At 38.4% G+C, this 12,930-nt stretch overlaps 2 protein-coding genes across 52 annotated transcripts in view; one reads left to right on the top strand and one right to left on the bottom strand.

The window, feature by feature from the left end:
* On the top strand, positions 1-9,230 carry EXOSC8 (exosome component 8). Of its 2 annotated transcripts, none has more exons than XM_086329343.1 (11): positions 1-36; positions 1,939-1,975; positions 2,205-2,268; positions 3,270-3,343; positions 5,735-5,780; positions 6,643-6,748; positions 6,833-6,878; positions 7,630-7,726; positions 8,306-8,426; positions 8,634-8,740; positions 9,017-9,230. In XM_086329343.1, exons 1-11 carry the CDS (start codon positions 20-22, stop codon positions 9,130-9,132), a joined length of 831 nt encoding a protein of 276 aa, XP_086185469.1. In that variant the 5' UTR covers positions 1-19; the 3' UTR covers positions 9,133-9,230. The 2 variants fall into 2 exon arrangements, with proteins under 2 accessions (XP_086185469.1, XP_086185468.1); XM_086329342.1 differs by having other exon boundaries at positions 6,625-6,748.
* SUPT20H (SPT20 homolog, SAGA complex component) overlaps positions 9,142-12,930 on the bottom strand; it is a 39,549-nt gene continuing 35,760 nt past the window's right edge. For 23 of the 50 annotated variants that reach the window (XM_086329290.1, XM_086329309.1, XM_086329313.1 and 20 more), the window contains 3 exons: positions 11,841-11,946; positions 10,408-10,511; positions 9,142-9,650 (listed from right to left, as the gene is read on the bottom strand). In XM_086329290.1, the coding sequence (XP_086185416.1) occupies positions 9,513-9,650; positions 10,408-10,511; positions 11,841-11,946 (348 nt within the window). In that variant the 3' untranslated portion in view covers positions 9,142-9,512. The remainder of the gene's footprint in view (positions 9,651-10,407; positions 10,512-11,840; positions 11,947-12,930) is intronic. The other 27 variants (XR_015138044.1, XR_015138049.1, XR_015138055.1 and 24 more) reach the window with 2 other exon arrangements.

Below are 12,930 nucleotides of genomic sequence, written 5' to 3'. Positions count from 1 at the left end.
GCAGATCCGCGGGCGGAAGATGGCGGCTGGGTTCAAGTGAGTGCGGTAGGCTGGCGGGCGCGAGTTTGTAGCCTACCGGTCGGTGGCTACTCTACCCTTGGGATTTTCTCATCGGGAGGCCACCCCACCTGGTTCCCATTTGTTTCCACCGCAGAAGCAGACTTTGGGCGGGAGAACTGAACGTCTCCCTTTCTGAAGGGAAAGGGCGCATCTTCTTCACACTGAGGCGGGCGATAGGAAGGACTGTGCTGAGCCGGTACCCGGTGCGAACGCTAGGCTTGGTGTGTAGTGGACTTTGCTGCCCAGGAGACACTTGTTCAGTTCAGTTCAGTTTAGTTCAGTCGTTCAGTCGTATCCGACTCTTTGCGACCCCATGAATCTCAGCACGCCAGGCCTCCCTGTCCATCACCAACTCCCGGAGTTCACTCAGACTCACGTCCATCGAGTCAGTGATGCCATCCAGCCATCTCATCCTGTGTCGTCCCCTTCTCCTCCTGCTCCCAATCCCTCCCAGCATCAGAGTCTTTTCCAATGAGTCAACTCTTCGCATGAGGTAGCCAAAATACTGGAGTTTGAGCTTTAGCATCATTCCTTCCAAAGAAATCCCAGGACTGATCTCCTTCAGAATGGACTGATTGGATCTCCTTGCAGTCCAAGGGATTCTCAAGAGTCTTCTCCAACACCACAGTTCAAAAGCATCAATTCTTCAGTGCTCAACTTTCTTCACAGTCCAACTCTCACATCCATACATGACCACTGGAAAAACCATAGCCTTGACTAGACGGACCTTTGTTGTAATGTCTCTGCTTTTGAATATGCTATCTAGGATGGTCGTAACTTTCCTTCCAAGGAGTAAGCGACTTTTAATTTCATGGCTGCAGTCACCATCTGCAGTGATTTTAGAGCCCCCCAAAATAAAGTCTGACACTGTTTCCACTGTTTCCCCTTCTGTTTCCCATGAAGTGATGGGACCGGGTGCCATGATCTTAGTTTTCTAAATGTTGAGCTTTAAGCCAACTTTTTCACTCTCCACTTTCACTTTCATCAAGAGGCTCTTTAGTTCCTCTTCACTTTCTGCCATAAGGGTGGTGTCATCTGCATATCTGACACTTGTAATCTTGTAAAAAGCTTTGCGTCAAAATCTCAGGGCACCCTGCTTTCCCTGCCCAGTAGTTTATGTGTAAAAGCATTCTGCCTTGTTAGGTTTTCCTTAAGCGTTTTTGGTCCTACTCTCTGGGGAAGGCTATAGCTTTTCATTCTGAGTCCAGTTTTAAATGGATGAAATAAATAGGATTCCAAAGGAAACCAGTTATATTGAAACGACCATGTATTTTTATAAACTCTGGGCTTTTGACACAGTGAAATACCTGTTTTGAAATTAACTTTCTTAGAGAAGGCCTAGTGGGAAGTCTAAAGTAACTCCTGAAATTTCAAAGTAATGATACGCCTTACACTTACCTTAGGCAACTATAAAGTAAAAAAAAAAACATTTAATCTGTAGTTGTTAAAGTCGCAGGTAGGGCTAATATTATAGTGGTTTATTGCCTATGCTCGTAATCGAAGAATATGCTAAATTTAGGTCACGGGAATAGTGAAAATAAATACGTAATTTTTTTTTCCTACTAACAAAGTATTCCTGCATCAAAGTGTGAGTGATGCACACCTGGATTAATTATCTTTTTAAAGAGACCTAGGATTTTGGTCTCCTTACTTATACTTGTTTAAAGCAGAATTAAAGTCAGTCTTTGAGTGTGATTGTTATTGCAAAGGTAGCTACTTTTTATAATTAGCAACATGTGGCAATATAAACTAGAATTCATAACAGAAACTTAGTTACAAATTTTGGAGATTTCTGCTCCATCACCCCACCATTAAGATGATTGTTTCTGGATTTATATTGATTTATAATTTATCTCATATTTTTCACATGTCTTTCAGAACTGTGGAACCTCTGGAGTATTACAGGAGATTTCTGGTAAGTAAAGGTGATTATGTGATGCCTTTCGATAATGGTATCATATGCTTTTTTCATAAGTATTGATCATTATGTTATACATCTAATGTGTCAAGTATACTTCAGTTTTTAAAAGACAGTTTTAAAGTAATACAAATTAATTTATTTGAATTAATGAGGTTCAGTGTGTTTTCCCTGGTCTGTGTAAGATATACATGTAGCTGTAATCTACTTTCATATATTTACTTAGAAAGAGAATTGCCGTCCTGATGGAAGAGAACTTGGTGAATTCAGAACCACAACTGTCAACGTAGGTGAGAGTACATTGAATTCTAAAAGAGAATGTTGAAGTTGCTTCAGTTCTGAAAATAGAATCTTTTTTCTTAATAGCAAGTTTTTATTTGTAGAGTTTTTTTTAACTCACTCTCCTCTCACTAGTGGGCTTCCCAAATGTCTCAGTGCATAAAGAATCTATCTGCAGTGCAGGAGACAGGTTCAATCCTTGGGTGGGGAAGATCTCCAGGGGAAGGAGATAGCAACCCACTCCAGTATTCTTGCCTGAAAAATCCTATAGACAGAGGACCCTGGCAGGCTACAGTGCATGGGGTCACAAAAGAGTCGCATACGACTGAGCAACTAAGCACATCCTTTCAGTTTTTATGTTCATGTTAAATTTAAAGTAACTCTGAAGTGTTTTCCCCCCTTCCTTCAAAAGTTGTAAGGTTTGGTTTCCTTCTATACCTTACACTTATTAAATCTTCTGTTGCAAACATGGAATTTTCCAATTTTACCCATATGACATTCCCAGGTTTTAGCCTCTGAGCCATTTAAACAGTATTTCAGATAAATTCTACCATGTGTAAGGGATCACAGTGATTTTTCTATCAAGAGATTTTAATTTTTATAACAGCCCTGTGATTGAATGACAAATGACTCACTCAAAATCAAGAAAATGAATAATAATCCTAAAACAATTTGGTTGACCCTTGAACACTGAGAGGGTTAGGAGCACCGGCCTTCACAGAGTTGAAAATCCGAGTATAATCTTACTGTTATGGATTGGCACTCCATATCCAAGGTTCAGCATCCTTAGATTCAACCAACTGTGGATCATGTAGTACTATGGAAGTATTTATTGAAAATAATCTTTGTATAAGTGGACCAGTATAGTTCAAGCCCATGTTGTTCAAGGGTCAACTGTAATTTTACAAAGACTCAAGGAAGGAGTACATTTTCATGGACAACTTAGATATTTAGAGACAAAAATCATACGTAAAAGAAGAAAACTTTTTCATTTTTTTAAAATACTTTTCAGGTTCGATTGGTACCGCAGATGGTTCTGCTTTAGTGAAGCTGGGAAATACTACAGTAATTTGTGGAATTAAAGCGGTAGGTTTAATATACTTATTACCAAGATTTGAGTTACTAAGTTAGCTTCATATACATTAGATTATAATATACATCTATAATTCTACTGTTGATTAGGCAGTCAGGTATTTTAGTATTTATTTTCATTTCCCAAGTTTTCACCTTTGAGTTTTAGGTAATACAACCCAAGTTTAATGACTTAATTATAATTTGTGAACATTTGCAAATCTGCTGAAATGAAACAATTTTTTAAAAAATCCTCACTGCCTTTAATTTTTATAGAATTTGGTTGTAATTTGAGAAATTTTAAGAGGTTTTTGGTGACACATTTTTATACAGTGATGGCATTTAATCTGTGCAAATGGGTAGAAAACTGCTTAAAAGTCTGAGGGAGTAAGAGCTACCATTTACTGAGTACTTGCTGTTTCTAGCACTTTATGTTGGGTACTTTCAGAATTGCCCAGTTTAATCACGAGAAACGCTGGGCTGGAAGAAGCACAAGCTGGAATCAAGATTGCCGGCAGAAATATCAATAACCTCAGATATGCAGATGACACCACCCTTATGGCAGAAAGTGAAGAGGCACTAAAAAGCCTCTTGATGAAAGTGAAAGAGGAGAGTGAAGAAGTTGGTTTAAAGCTCAACATTCAGAAAACTAAGATTATGGCATCTGGTCCCATCACTTCATGGAAATAGATGGGGAAAGAGTGGAAACAGTGTCAGACTTTATTTTTGGGGGCTCCAAAATCACTGCAGATGGTGACTGCAGCCATGAAATTAAAAGACGCTTACTCCTTGGAAGGAAAGTTATGACCAACCTAGATAGCAGATTAAAAAAGCAGAGACATTACTTTGCCAACAAAGGTCTGTCTAGTCAAAACTATGGTTTTTCCAGTAGTCATATATGGATGTAAGAGTTGGACTGTGAAGAAGGCTGAGCACCGAAGAATTGATGCTTTTGAACTGTGGTGTTGGAGAAGACTCTTAAGAGACACGTGTACCCCAATGTTCATCGCAGCACTGTTTATAATAGCCAGGACATGGAAGCAACCTAGATGCCCATCAGCAGATGAATGGATAAGAAAGCTGTGGTACATATACACAATGGAGTATTACTCAGCCATTAAAAAGAATACATTTGAATCAGTTCTAATGAGATGGATGAAACTGGAACCTACTATACAGAGTGAAGTAAGCCAGAAAGAAAAACACCAATACAGTATACTAACGCATATATATGGAGTTTAGAAAGATGGTAACAATAACCCTGTGTACGAGACAGCAAAAGAGACACCGATGTATAGATCAGTCTTATGGACTCTGTGGGAGAGGGAGAGGGTGGGGAGATTTGGGAGAATAGCATTGAAACATGTATAATATCATGTATGAAACGAGTCGCCAGTCCAGGTTCAGTGCACGGTACTGGATGCTTGGGGCTGGTGCACTGGGACGACCCAGAGGGAGGGTAGGGGAGGGAGGAGGGAGGAGGGTTCAGGATGGGGAACGCAGGTATACCCATGGTGGATTCATTTCGATACTTGGCAAAACTAATACAATATTGTAAAGTTTAAAAAAAAAAAAAGAGTCCCTTGGACTGCAAGGAGATCCAACCAGTCCATCCTAAAGGAGATTAGTCCTGGGTGTTCACTGGAAGGACTTATGCTTAAGCTGAAACTCCAGTACTTTGGCCACCTCAAGCGAAGAGTTGACTTACTGGAAAAGACCCTCATGCTGGGAGGAATTGGGCGGAGGAGGAGAAGGGGACGACTGAGAATGAGATGGCTGGATGGCATCAACAACTTGATGGACATGAGTTTGGGTAAACTCTGGGAGTTGGTGATGGACAAGGAGGCCTGGCATGCTGTGATTCATGGGGTCGCAGAGTCAGACACGACCGAGCGACTGAATTGAACTCAATCCTCTGAAGAGTCACTGGAAATTTTTCTCTCCAGATACTTCAGTTTAAGCTGACTCCAAAGTCTCTGCTTTGACTACACTGAGCTCTGAGTTACTCAGGCTAAGTTGAGATTCTTCCCCAATAAAGGTGGGGTGACATTTCACAAGACTTGCCAGGTTAGGGGCTTAATATTGTCTCATTTGAGGTTGGGGTTTAAATTCAGATTCTTGGCTACTGAGTAGGGAGAAGAGAGGTGGGGCAGAACTTTTAAGAACCTCTGGTCATTTTGCTGAGATGCACTAGTCAGCTTTGCCATACCGCCTTCTTGCCTTGCGGAGCTAGTGTGAGTGGTGTTGATGTCTCCAGAGCCCCTGACCCACCTTCCCAGGCACAGTGGATGCTCGTGATGTTGCCAACTAGCTAAGATGGTCTTTGGTAGAGCCTTCCTTGACTGATTGCTGTCTTCACAATTTTCTAGTAGCTTCTTTCACATGGAAACGTTTATATGCTTCTAGGAATTTGGAGCACCACCAACAGATGCCCCTGATAAAGGATATGTTGGTAAGTTAAATGGTTTTGTAATTTTTTAATAAATACTTTATTACTATTATAGTTAAATCTTAGTGGGTGAATTGAAAATTATTCAGAAGCTTCAGACCTGAAAAGTTTAATGTATGTATGTTAGAAGATAGTGTAAATTAAATAATCCTGTTAAATATTGAAATTGTTAAAAGAAGATAGTACAACAGCAAGGTACAGAATTTTGTAAATACCTTTGTCAAACTTGTTTGATCAGTTTATACAGGTGTCATCAAGCATCAACCTTTGACTCTTAGGCAAAGGGGTGTAATTGCGAACTTTTCTATTTCCATAAACTTACTTTATACCACTATGATTTTCTTTTTCTTAACTTGGACCATCTTTTCTTTATGGTGGGAACCAACATTTTAATGCAGAACAGCTGGTATGATTAGTGAGGCTATATACTGTTCCAGATTGGGGTACTTTGAAAGAAACCTAAAAACTTTTGTGAATAATTTACAATTGAAGGAAGTCTTAAATAGATGCTTGGGGTGCTGTGTGGTAGTGTATTTTTTTGTGCAGAAAAAGTCAAAAAAAATATAAATTTTATCTAAGCCTAAGATTTTCACATGGAGAAGGAAATGGCAACCCACTCCAGTATTCTTGCCTGGAGAATCCCAGGGACAGAGGAGCCTGGTGGGCTGCCGTCTATGGGGTCGCACAGAGTCGGATACGACTGAAGCTACTTAGCAGCAGCAGCAGCAGCAGCAAGATTTTCACGAAAAATGGAAAAGAATGTAATTGATGTGTTATATGCTTTCCACTTGCCTTTGCAGTGGATAACACCTTTGAAACTAAACCAGAGGTGAAATTTGGTTCACAGCTGCAGTGTTTCTTTCAGTTCCTAATGTGGATCTATCACCTCTGTGTTCCTCGAGATTTCGGTCTGGCCCTCCTGGAGAAGAGGCCCAAGTGGCCAGCCAGTTCATTGCAGATGTCATTGAAAAGTAAGATTATCGTGGTAAAGTTTGACTGTCATTCACTTTAGAGTTTTTGAACTTTTGTTTACTGTGCTCTGTCTTTAAATCAAGTTCACAGATAATTCAGAAAGAAGACTTATGCATCTCTTCAGGAAAGGTAAGAGGGAGTAAAGAAGCTGTGAGCTTTTATTAATTCTGAAGTGTTTTTTGGGGTGGGGAAAATATAAAAAACACTGAAGCCTTAAATACAGATATCTTGTTTCTAGATGGAATTAAAGAAAAAAAAATCACTCCTACTCTGTAACTATCTATAGTTCACCAAAAAACTCAGTAAATTTTGTTTACTTCATTGCCTGGCTAGAAACTATCTTTTAAGCTGATGTAATCTTTTTTCAACTAATAATGCAGTCATTTAAAATTTTTTTCCAGCAGATGGTTAATATCTGATCAGCTAACATGTTTAAGGTGAATCCACATTATAAATTTCAAGTCTGTCTGAAAACTTTGAACTACATTGACAAGTACCTAGAGGCTTTTCATGTTTGATTATATTAAGCAGTGTGAGACCTAAAAATTTCATGTATTAAGGTTTCTGTGGTAGAACACATTTTGAGTCTCATTTGAGCTTTTCAGAAGCAATTCCCTCATCTGCTAATTTAGCAGTAAGAATGGAAATTCCTCCTACATCTGTAGCTCCCTTGAGGGGAAATGGAGATGTTCACTTGTCAGCTTTTGATAGTTAGAAGCCAGCTTTTACCAAACTTGCTCACTTTTTTACTTTATAAAGGTTAATTTAAGTTTTTGCTTCAAAAGTTGATTGTTTAACCAAGGATGTGGTTTGTGAGTAGAAACAAATACCACATTATACCCATCAGAAAGCTTTAATTTCTTTGTCAACTCCGTTTTAGCTTGCTTGGGTTTTGTACTGTGATCTCATTTGCCTCAACCATGATGGAAACATTTTGGATGCTTGTACCTTTGCTTTGTTAGCAGCTTTAAAAAATGGTAAGCAACTTTAATAAAAGGGAATATTCCTACTTAAATGCCAGTGTTCTGTTTTGGTAAAATTTTCTAAAGGTTTTTGTGAGGATTTATCTATCCACATGTTTCTAAATTAAAGAAAAACAATGTTTGTATCCACCATATTTGCTTTGTTAAGTAATACTTCTGCTACTGTATAGCATATGGAACTCTGCTCAGTATTAATGTGGAAGCCTGGCTGGGAGGGGATTTGGGGGAGAATGGATACATGTATATGTATGGCCGAGTCCCTTCCCTGTTCACCTGAAACTGTGCCAACATTGTTTGTTAATTGGCTGTGTGAGTGTGAGTGCTAAGTCTCTTCAGTCGTGTCCAACTCTGTGCAGCCCTTTGGACTGCAGCCCGCCAGGCTCCTCTGGGATTCTCCAGGCAAGAATACTGGAGAGGGTTGCCGTGCCCTCCTATACCTCAATACAAAATAAAGTTTAAAACAAAAAATACTTCTGGACAAGTTTAAACAGAGGGAAAAGTGAATTAATCAAGCATAGAATGCCCTGTTTAACTGGAGTGAGAAACTGACTTAACATATTTGCCTTTTTGTAGTACAGTTGCCTGAAGTTACTATAAATGAAGAAACTGCTTTAGCAGAAGTTAATTTAAAGAAGAAAAGTTATTTGAATATTAGAACTCATCCAGTTGCAACTTCCTTTGCTGTGTTTGATGAGTAAGTTAATCAAAAGGTTGTGTATTTAACTGAAGGGCAAAGATTCTTACAAGTACAATTTTCAGCTTGCTACTAGCTTTTCTGGTTTCTACCGGTTCTGTCTAGCTCCCATCTAAGCTAAAATGCAGGTAGTAAGTTTAACTTACTTTTCTAACATAAAATGTGTCTAATGGGTTGATAATGTATACCTTTTTATTTTTAAAATAGCACTCTGCTTATAGTTGATCCTACTGAGGAGGAGGAACATCTGGCAACTGGAACCCTAACAGTTGTAATGGACGAGGAAGGCAGGCTCTGTTGTCTTCACAAACCAGGCACGCACTTTTCTTCCATCTCAGTACTAAACATGTAGATGAAAACCCAGAGTGAGCTTCCTTACATTAGGGAGGGCCAAATGGAATGTGGGATGTTTTATTTACTCAAGATGCCTTGCATCTTATATGTTAGTGGTTCTTAAACTTCAGGAGGTCTTGTTAATACATACCTACAAATCTTGAGACCATATCACTGGTTTATATTATTCAAATTTTGTTTTGTAACTTGACATGATATAGGTCATGTAAGAATTAAGTGTTGGCACAATTTTTCAGGTGGAAGTGGACTGACAGGAGCTAAACTTCAAGACTGTATGAGCCGAGCAGTTACAAGACACAAAGAAGTAAAAAAACTGATGGATGAAGTATTTAAGAGTATGAAACCCAAATGAGCAACCACGTTTTCAAAACAGATTTATAAAAACTGTATTTGTTACACTGTGCACAAACCTTTTATACTAAATAAATACCAAACTACATTCTTTTGAAAGATGTTTCTAGTATTTCTCAGGTCACTTCTGTATTATGTACCGTGAAACCATTTTTAAGAAACAATGACTTAGGCAAACCAACCCTAATGGTTTGTTAAACCATTTCCCTGTTTTTATTTAAAAATTATTTGTTTTTATTTAAAAATCAAATTTCTGTATAAAGTTTGTATGTCTAACAATGTAAAATACTGACACATTTTAAAAAACAAAAATGAAGTAGAAACTCCGAATCCTTTTGATTCAATGCTCTTATGTTTTTAAAAAGGAAAACTATTCAAGACTCAGAATTTTGGAGTGGTTGACGTGCCTCTCTTCATTTTACTTTTTGACTGGCTGCCTGTATGCCGATGACGATGTAGCTGAGCTGTTTGTGCTGCTGCTGCTGCCATAGCCATTTGATGCTGCAAGAATCGTAACTGCTGCAAAGAGAGGGAAAAAAATCTAGTTAGGTTAAACGTAGGTAGGTATGGAAAGATGATTTTCCTGAGAGTGATGAGAACAAAACTGAAAGGGAGAGAGCACCAAGATAACAAAAAGGGACTATACCACGTCGAGACAATGCACAGTCAAACAGCACCAGTGGTACAGAAGCCTGCTGAGGGCTTTAAAGACAGGGCTTTTAAACTTGAGAAGAAGCTCTGTTACTTTGCCTGGCCAGTCTATATTGCAGTAACTCAGCAACTTCAGTTACCATTGTGTTGTATGATAGTTTATAGCAGTATAAAACCACCCTGCAAATTAAAGATAGTCAAGTATACTATTCTGACTTCCTAAGAATGGAATAACACCTTTCTAAAACAGGTAGGACAATTTACAAATAGGAACACTGGTATACTTGCCTTTTTCTGCAATACAGTATTAAGGAGTTCACCATTGGCACTTACAAATGACTATTTCAAAATATAAAGGAATCTAAAAATGTATGTTAATGTGCCACCAGCACGTCAAGAAAGATTTTAAATTAGGCAGAGAGTATGACTTAAATGTACAAAATAGATGTAGTGCTCCAAGTTGACTTGCTAAAGTTGTCAGACTTTTAAATAAATTTGCTAAATTATTTACCAATTACTGTATAGTCTCAAAAGACAGTAACATAAAACTGAAGTAAGGAATTTTGAAGTACTTTTGGAGCAAAGTGTCTTTAAAAATGTAAGCAGAGTGAAGTTGCTGGATTACTTGGATCTGTTGCTGCTGCTGTTGAAAGGCAGAGGAGAGCTGGAGTCTCTGCTGAGGAAGGCTTTGCTCAGGTCTGTTCTCGGCAGAGCCAAGCTGAGACAACACTACAGAGAGGAGAAGGGGAAAGCAGGCCAGTCAGAAAGTTTGAAGGCTACCAGGGTTAGAAAAGGACAACACAGAAAATGAAACAGAAAAGTATCAGTATGATTAATCTTAAGTATCAAATCACAGACATTTCAGAATAAATTTAGTACAGTATCCTGTTAGTTGAGGGGAACCACTGCCTGCAGGACTTCCTGGACACGAAGAGGGGAGGGCATGTGGCCGGAGCACTGTGCCCTCTCTCTTCCTGCATCTCGCTGCCATTTCCCTGAGAAGGCTTTCTAGCAAAATGCTGACTATGCCAAGTTTAAAATACAACCAGTCAAGTAGGAAATGCAGTGGGAGAAACCCAAACTACCGTAAGGACAAAACTGGTAGACAAATGCCAGAAGACAGTACAATGACTATCAGACCACACTATTAGCAACAGAGGTGGTGAACCTTTTAGAGCTGAGTGGGATCAGGTGTTAAGTTCAACTATCTGTACAGATGAGGAAACTGCAGGCCTCAATGGTCTGAGGGACTCACTACAAGGTAATTTAGTGGCAAGTCTGGAACAAACGTTCTTTCCATTAAAATTATACTACTGCCATTTTAGGAAATTTATAGTTTGTAGGGTAAAGGTTTATTAATAATAAATTTCCATTTGGAAATTCACTAGCTCTAAATTAGAACCTTATGTAGCTATTCCAGACACTGGAAATTGTACTGAATTCATAGTAAGCCCAGTGATAATTCAAAATATTCACAAGTTCACTCATTAGTCTTGACACACTATCTCAGATTCCGCAGATATGTGACTTACTGATTTTAATTAAATATGAACTTATAACTGCTGTCTTAAATTGATAATCTTCACTAAAGGTAAATCTTTGATTCACCATTTATTACTAGAAGTGGTGAGCAGTCATTTAGTATATCTCTCTTTTTTTTTTCTTAACAATTGTCTTAAGCTTTGCTACTAGACTATTAAGTCCTAATTCATGCACTATAAGCTACTAGAATGAGACAAAAAACTGCAATCTAGAAAAGTACAGTCTAGATAACCATGATAAACTAGAGTCAACTGCTTGGAAGCATCCTACTAAGTTGGGTAATTGTACAAAATTTTGCTAACAAAATATAGCACGAGGTAAACAATTGCTATTAATAATGTAGGTCAAAGCACTTTATCAAAATAATGAAAAATATCTGTGTCTCAATAGTTCACACATTAAATATAACTGAAATTTTTTCTTGTTTTTCCTTGCAAAAATGAAAAAGTTTCAGTGGTGAGATCCCAAGAGATACTTTTAATAAATTCAACATTACTTAATTATGAAGATACCAACCAGCTGCCTGTGAATGCATAAAACTTCCTACTCCGGCAAGGTTAATAACTGCAGCGTGCTGAGCAGATAAGGCTTGTTCTTGACTGGTCAAACTTTGTTCAGAACCCTGAATTAAGAAAAAAAAATATATGACATGTACAAAAAGAAAAAAACCAATTTTGGGTTAGTGGGAAGGATTGGTATTTTTTCCTGTATTAAAAATCAACATTAGACTAAGTCTTATAAAAACAGTAACAAGGAAAAGCCTTCAAAGGTATTTAGAATTAGCAAGAATAAACAGTATTTCAAAAGCAAGAAACCTAATTTTCAGAATTGATTCTGTATTGGTTAAAAGGCAAAGGAACCAGAGATCAAATTGCCAACATCTGCTGGATCATCGAAAAAGCAAGAGAGCTCCAGAAAAACATCTATTTCTGCCTTACTGACTATGCCAAAACCTTTGACTATGTGGATCACAATAAACTGTGGCAAATTCTGAAAGAGACGGGAGTACCAGACCACCTGACCTGCCTCTTGAGAAACCTGTATGCAGGTCAGGAAGCAACAGTTAGAACTGGACATGGAACAACAGACTGGTTCCAAATAGGAAAAGGAGTACGTCAAGGCTGCATATTGTCACCCTGCTTATTTAACTTATATATAGAGTACATCATGAGAAACGCTGGACTGGAAGAAGCACAAGCTGGAATCAAGATTGCCGGGAGAAATATCAATAACCTCAGATATGCAGATGATACCACCCTTATGGCAGAAAGTGAAGAGGAACTAAAAAGCCTCTTGATGAAAGTAAAAGAGAAGAGTGAAAAAGTTGGTTTAAAGCTCAACTTTAAGAAAACAAAGATCATGGCACCTGGTCCCATCACTTCATGGGAAATAGATGGAGAAACAGTGGAAACAGTGCCAAACTTGGGGCTCCAAAATCATTGCAGATGGTGACTGCAGCCATGAAATTAAAAGACACATACTCCTTGGAAGGAAAGTTATGACCAACCTAGACAGCATACTAAAAAGTGGATATTACTTGGCCAACAAAGGTCCGTTTAGTCAAGGCTATGGTTTTTCCTGGGGTCATGTATGGATGTGAGAGTTG

Source organism: Bos grunniens, chromosome 12, assembly GCF_055505025.1.
Source record: "Bos grunniens cultivar Pamir isolate PY7600 chromosome 12, Bosgru_T2T1.0, whole genome shotgun sequence".
Taxonomy (NCBI): Eukaryota; Metazoa; Chordata; class Mammalia; order Artiodactyla; family Bovidae; genus Bos; species Bos grunniens.
Note: the sequence above shows the minus strand (reverse complement) of the source record. Positions and strands in the feature narration are given on the sequence as shown.

Coding starts and splice junctions, on each gene's coding strand:
- EXOSC8 (XM_086329342.1), top strand. Junction 3,344..5,734: donor TAATTTGTGGAATTAAAGCG/GTAGGTTTAATA, acceptor ATATGCTTCTAG/GAATTTGGAGCACCACCAAC. Junction 8,741..9,016: donor CTGTTGTCTTCACAAACCAG/GCACGCACTTTT, acceptor ACAATTTTTCAG/GTGGAAGTGGACTGACAGGA.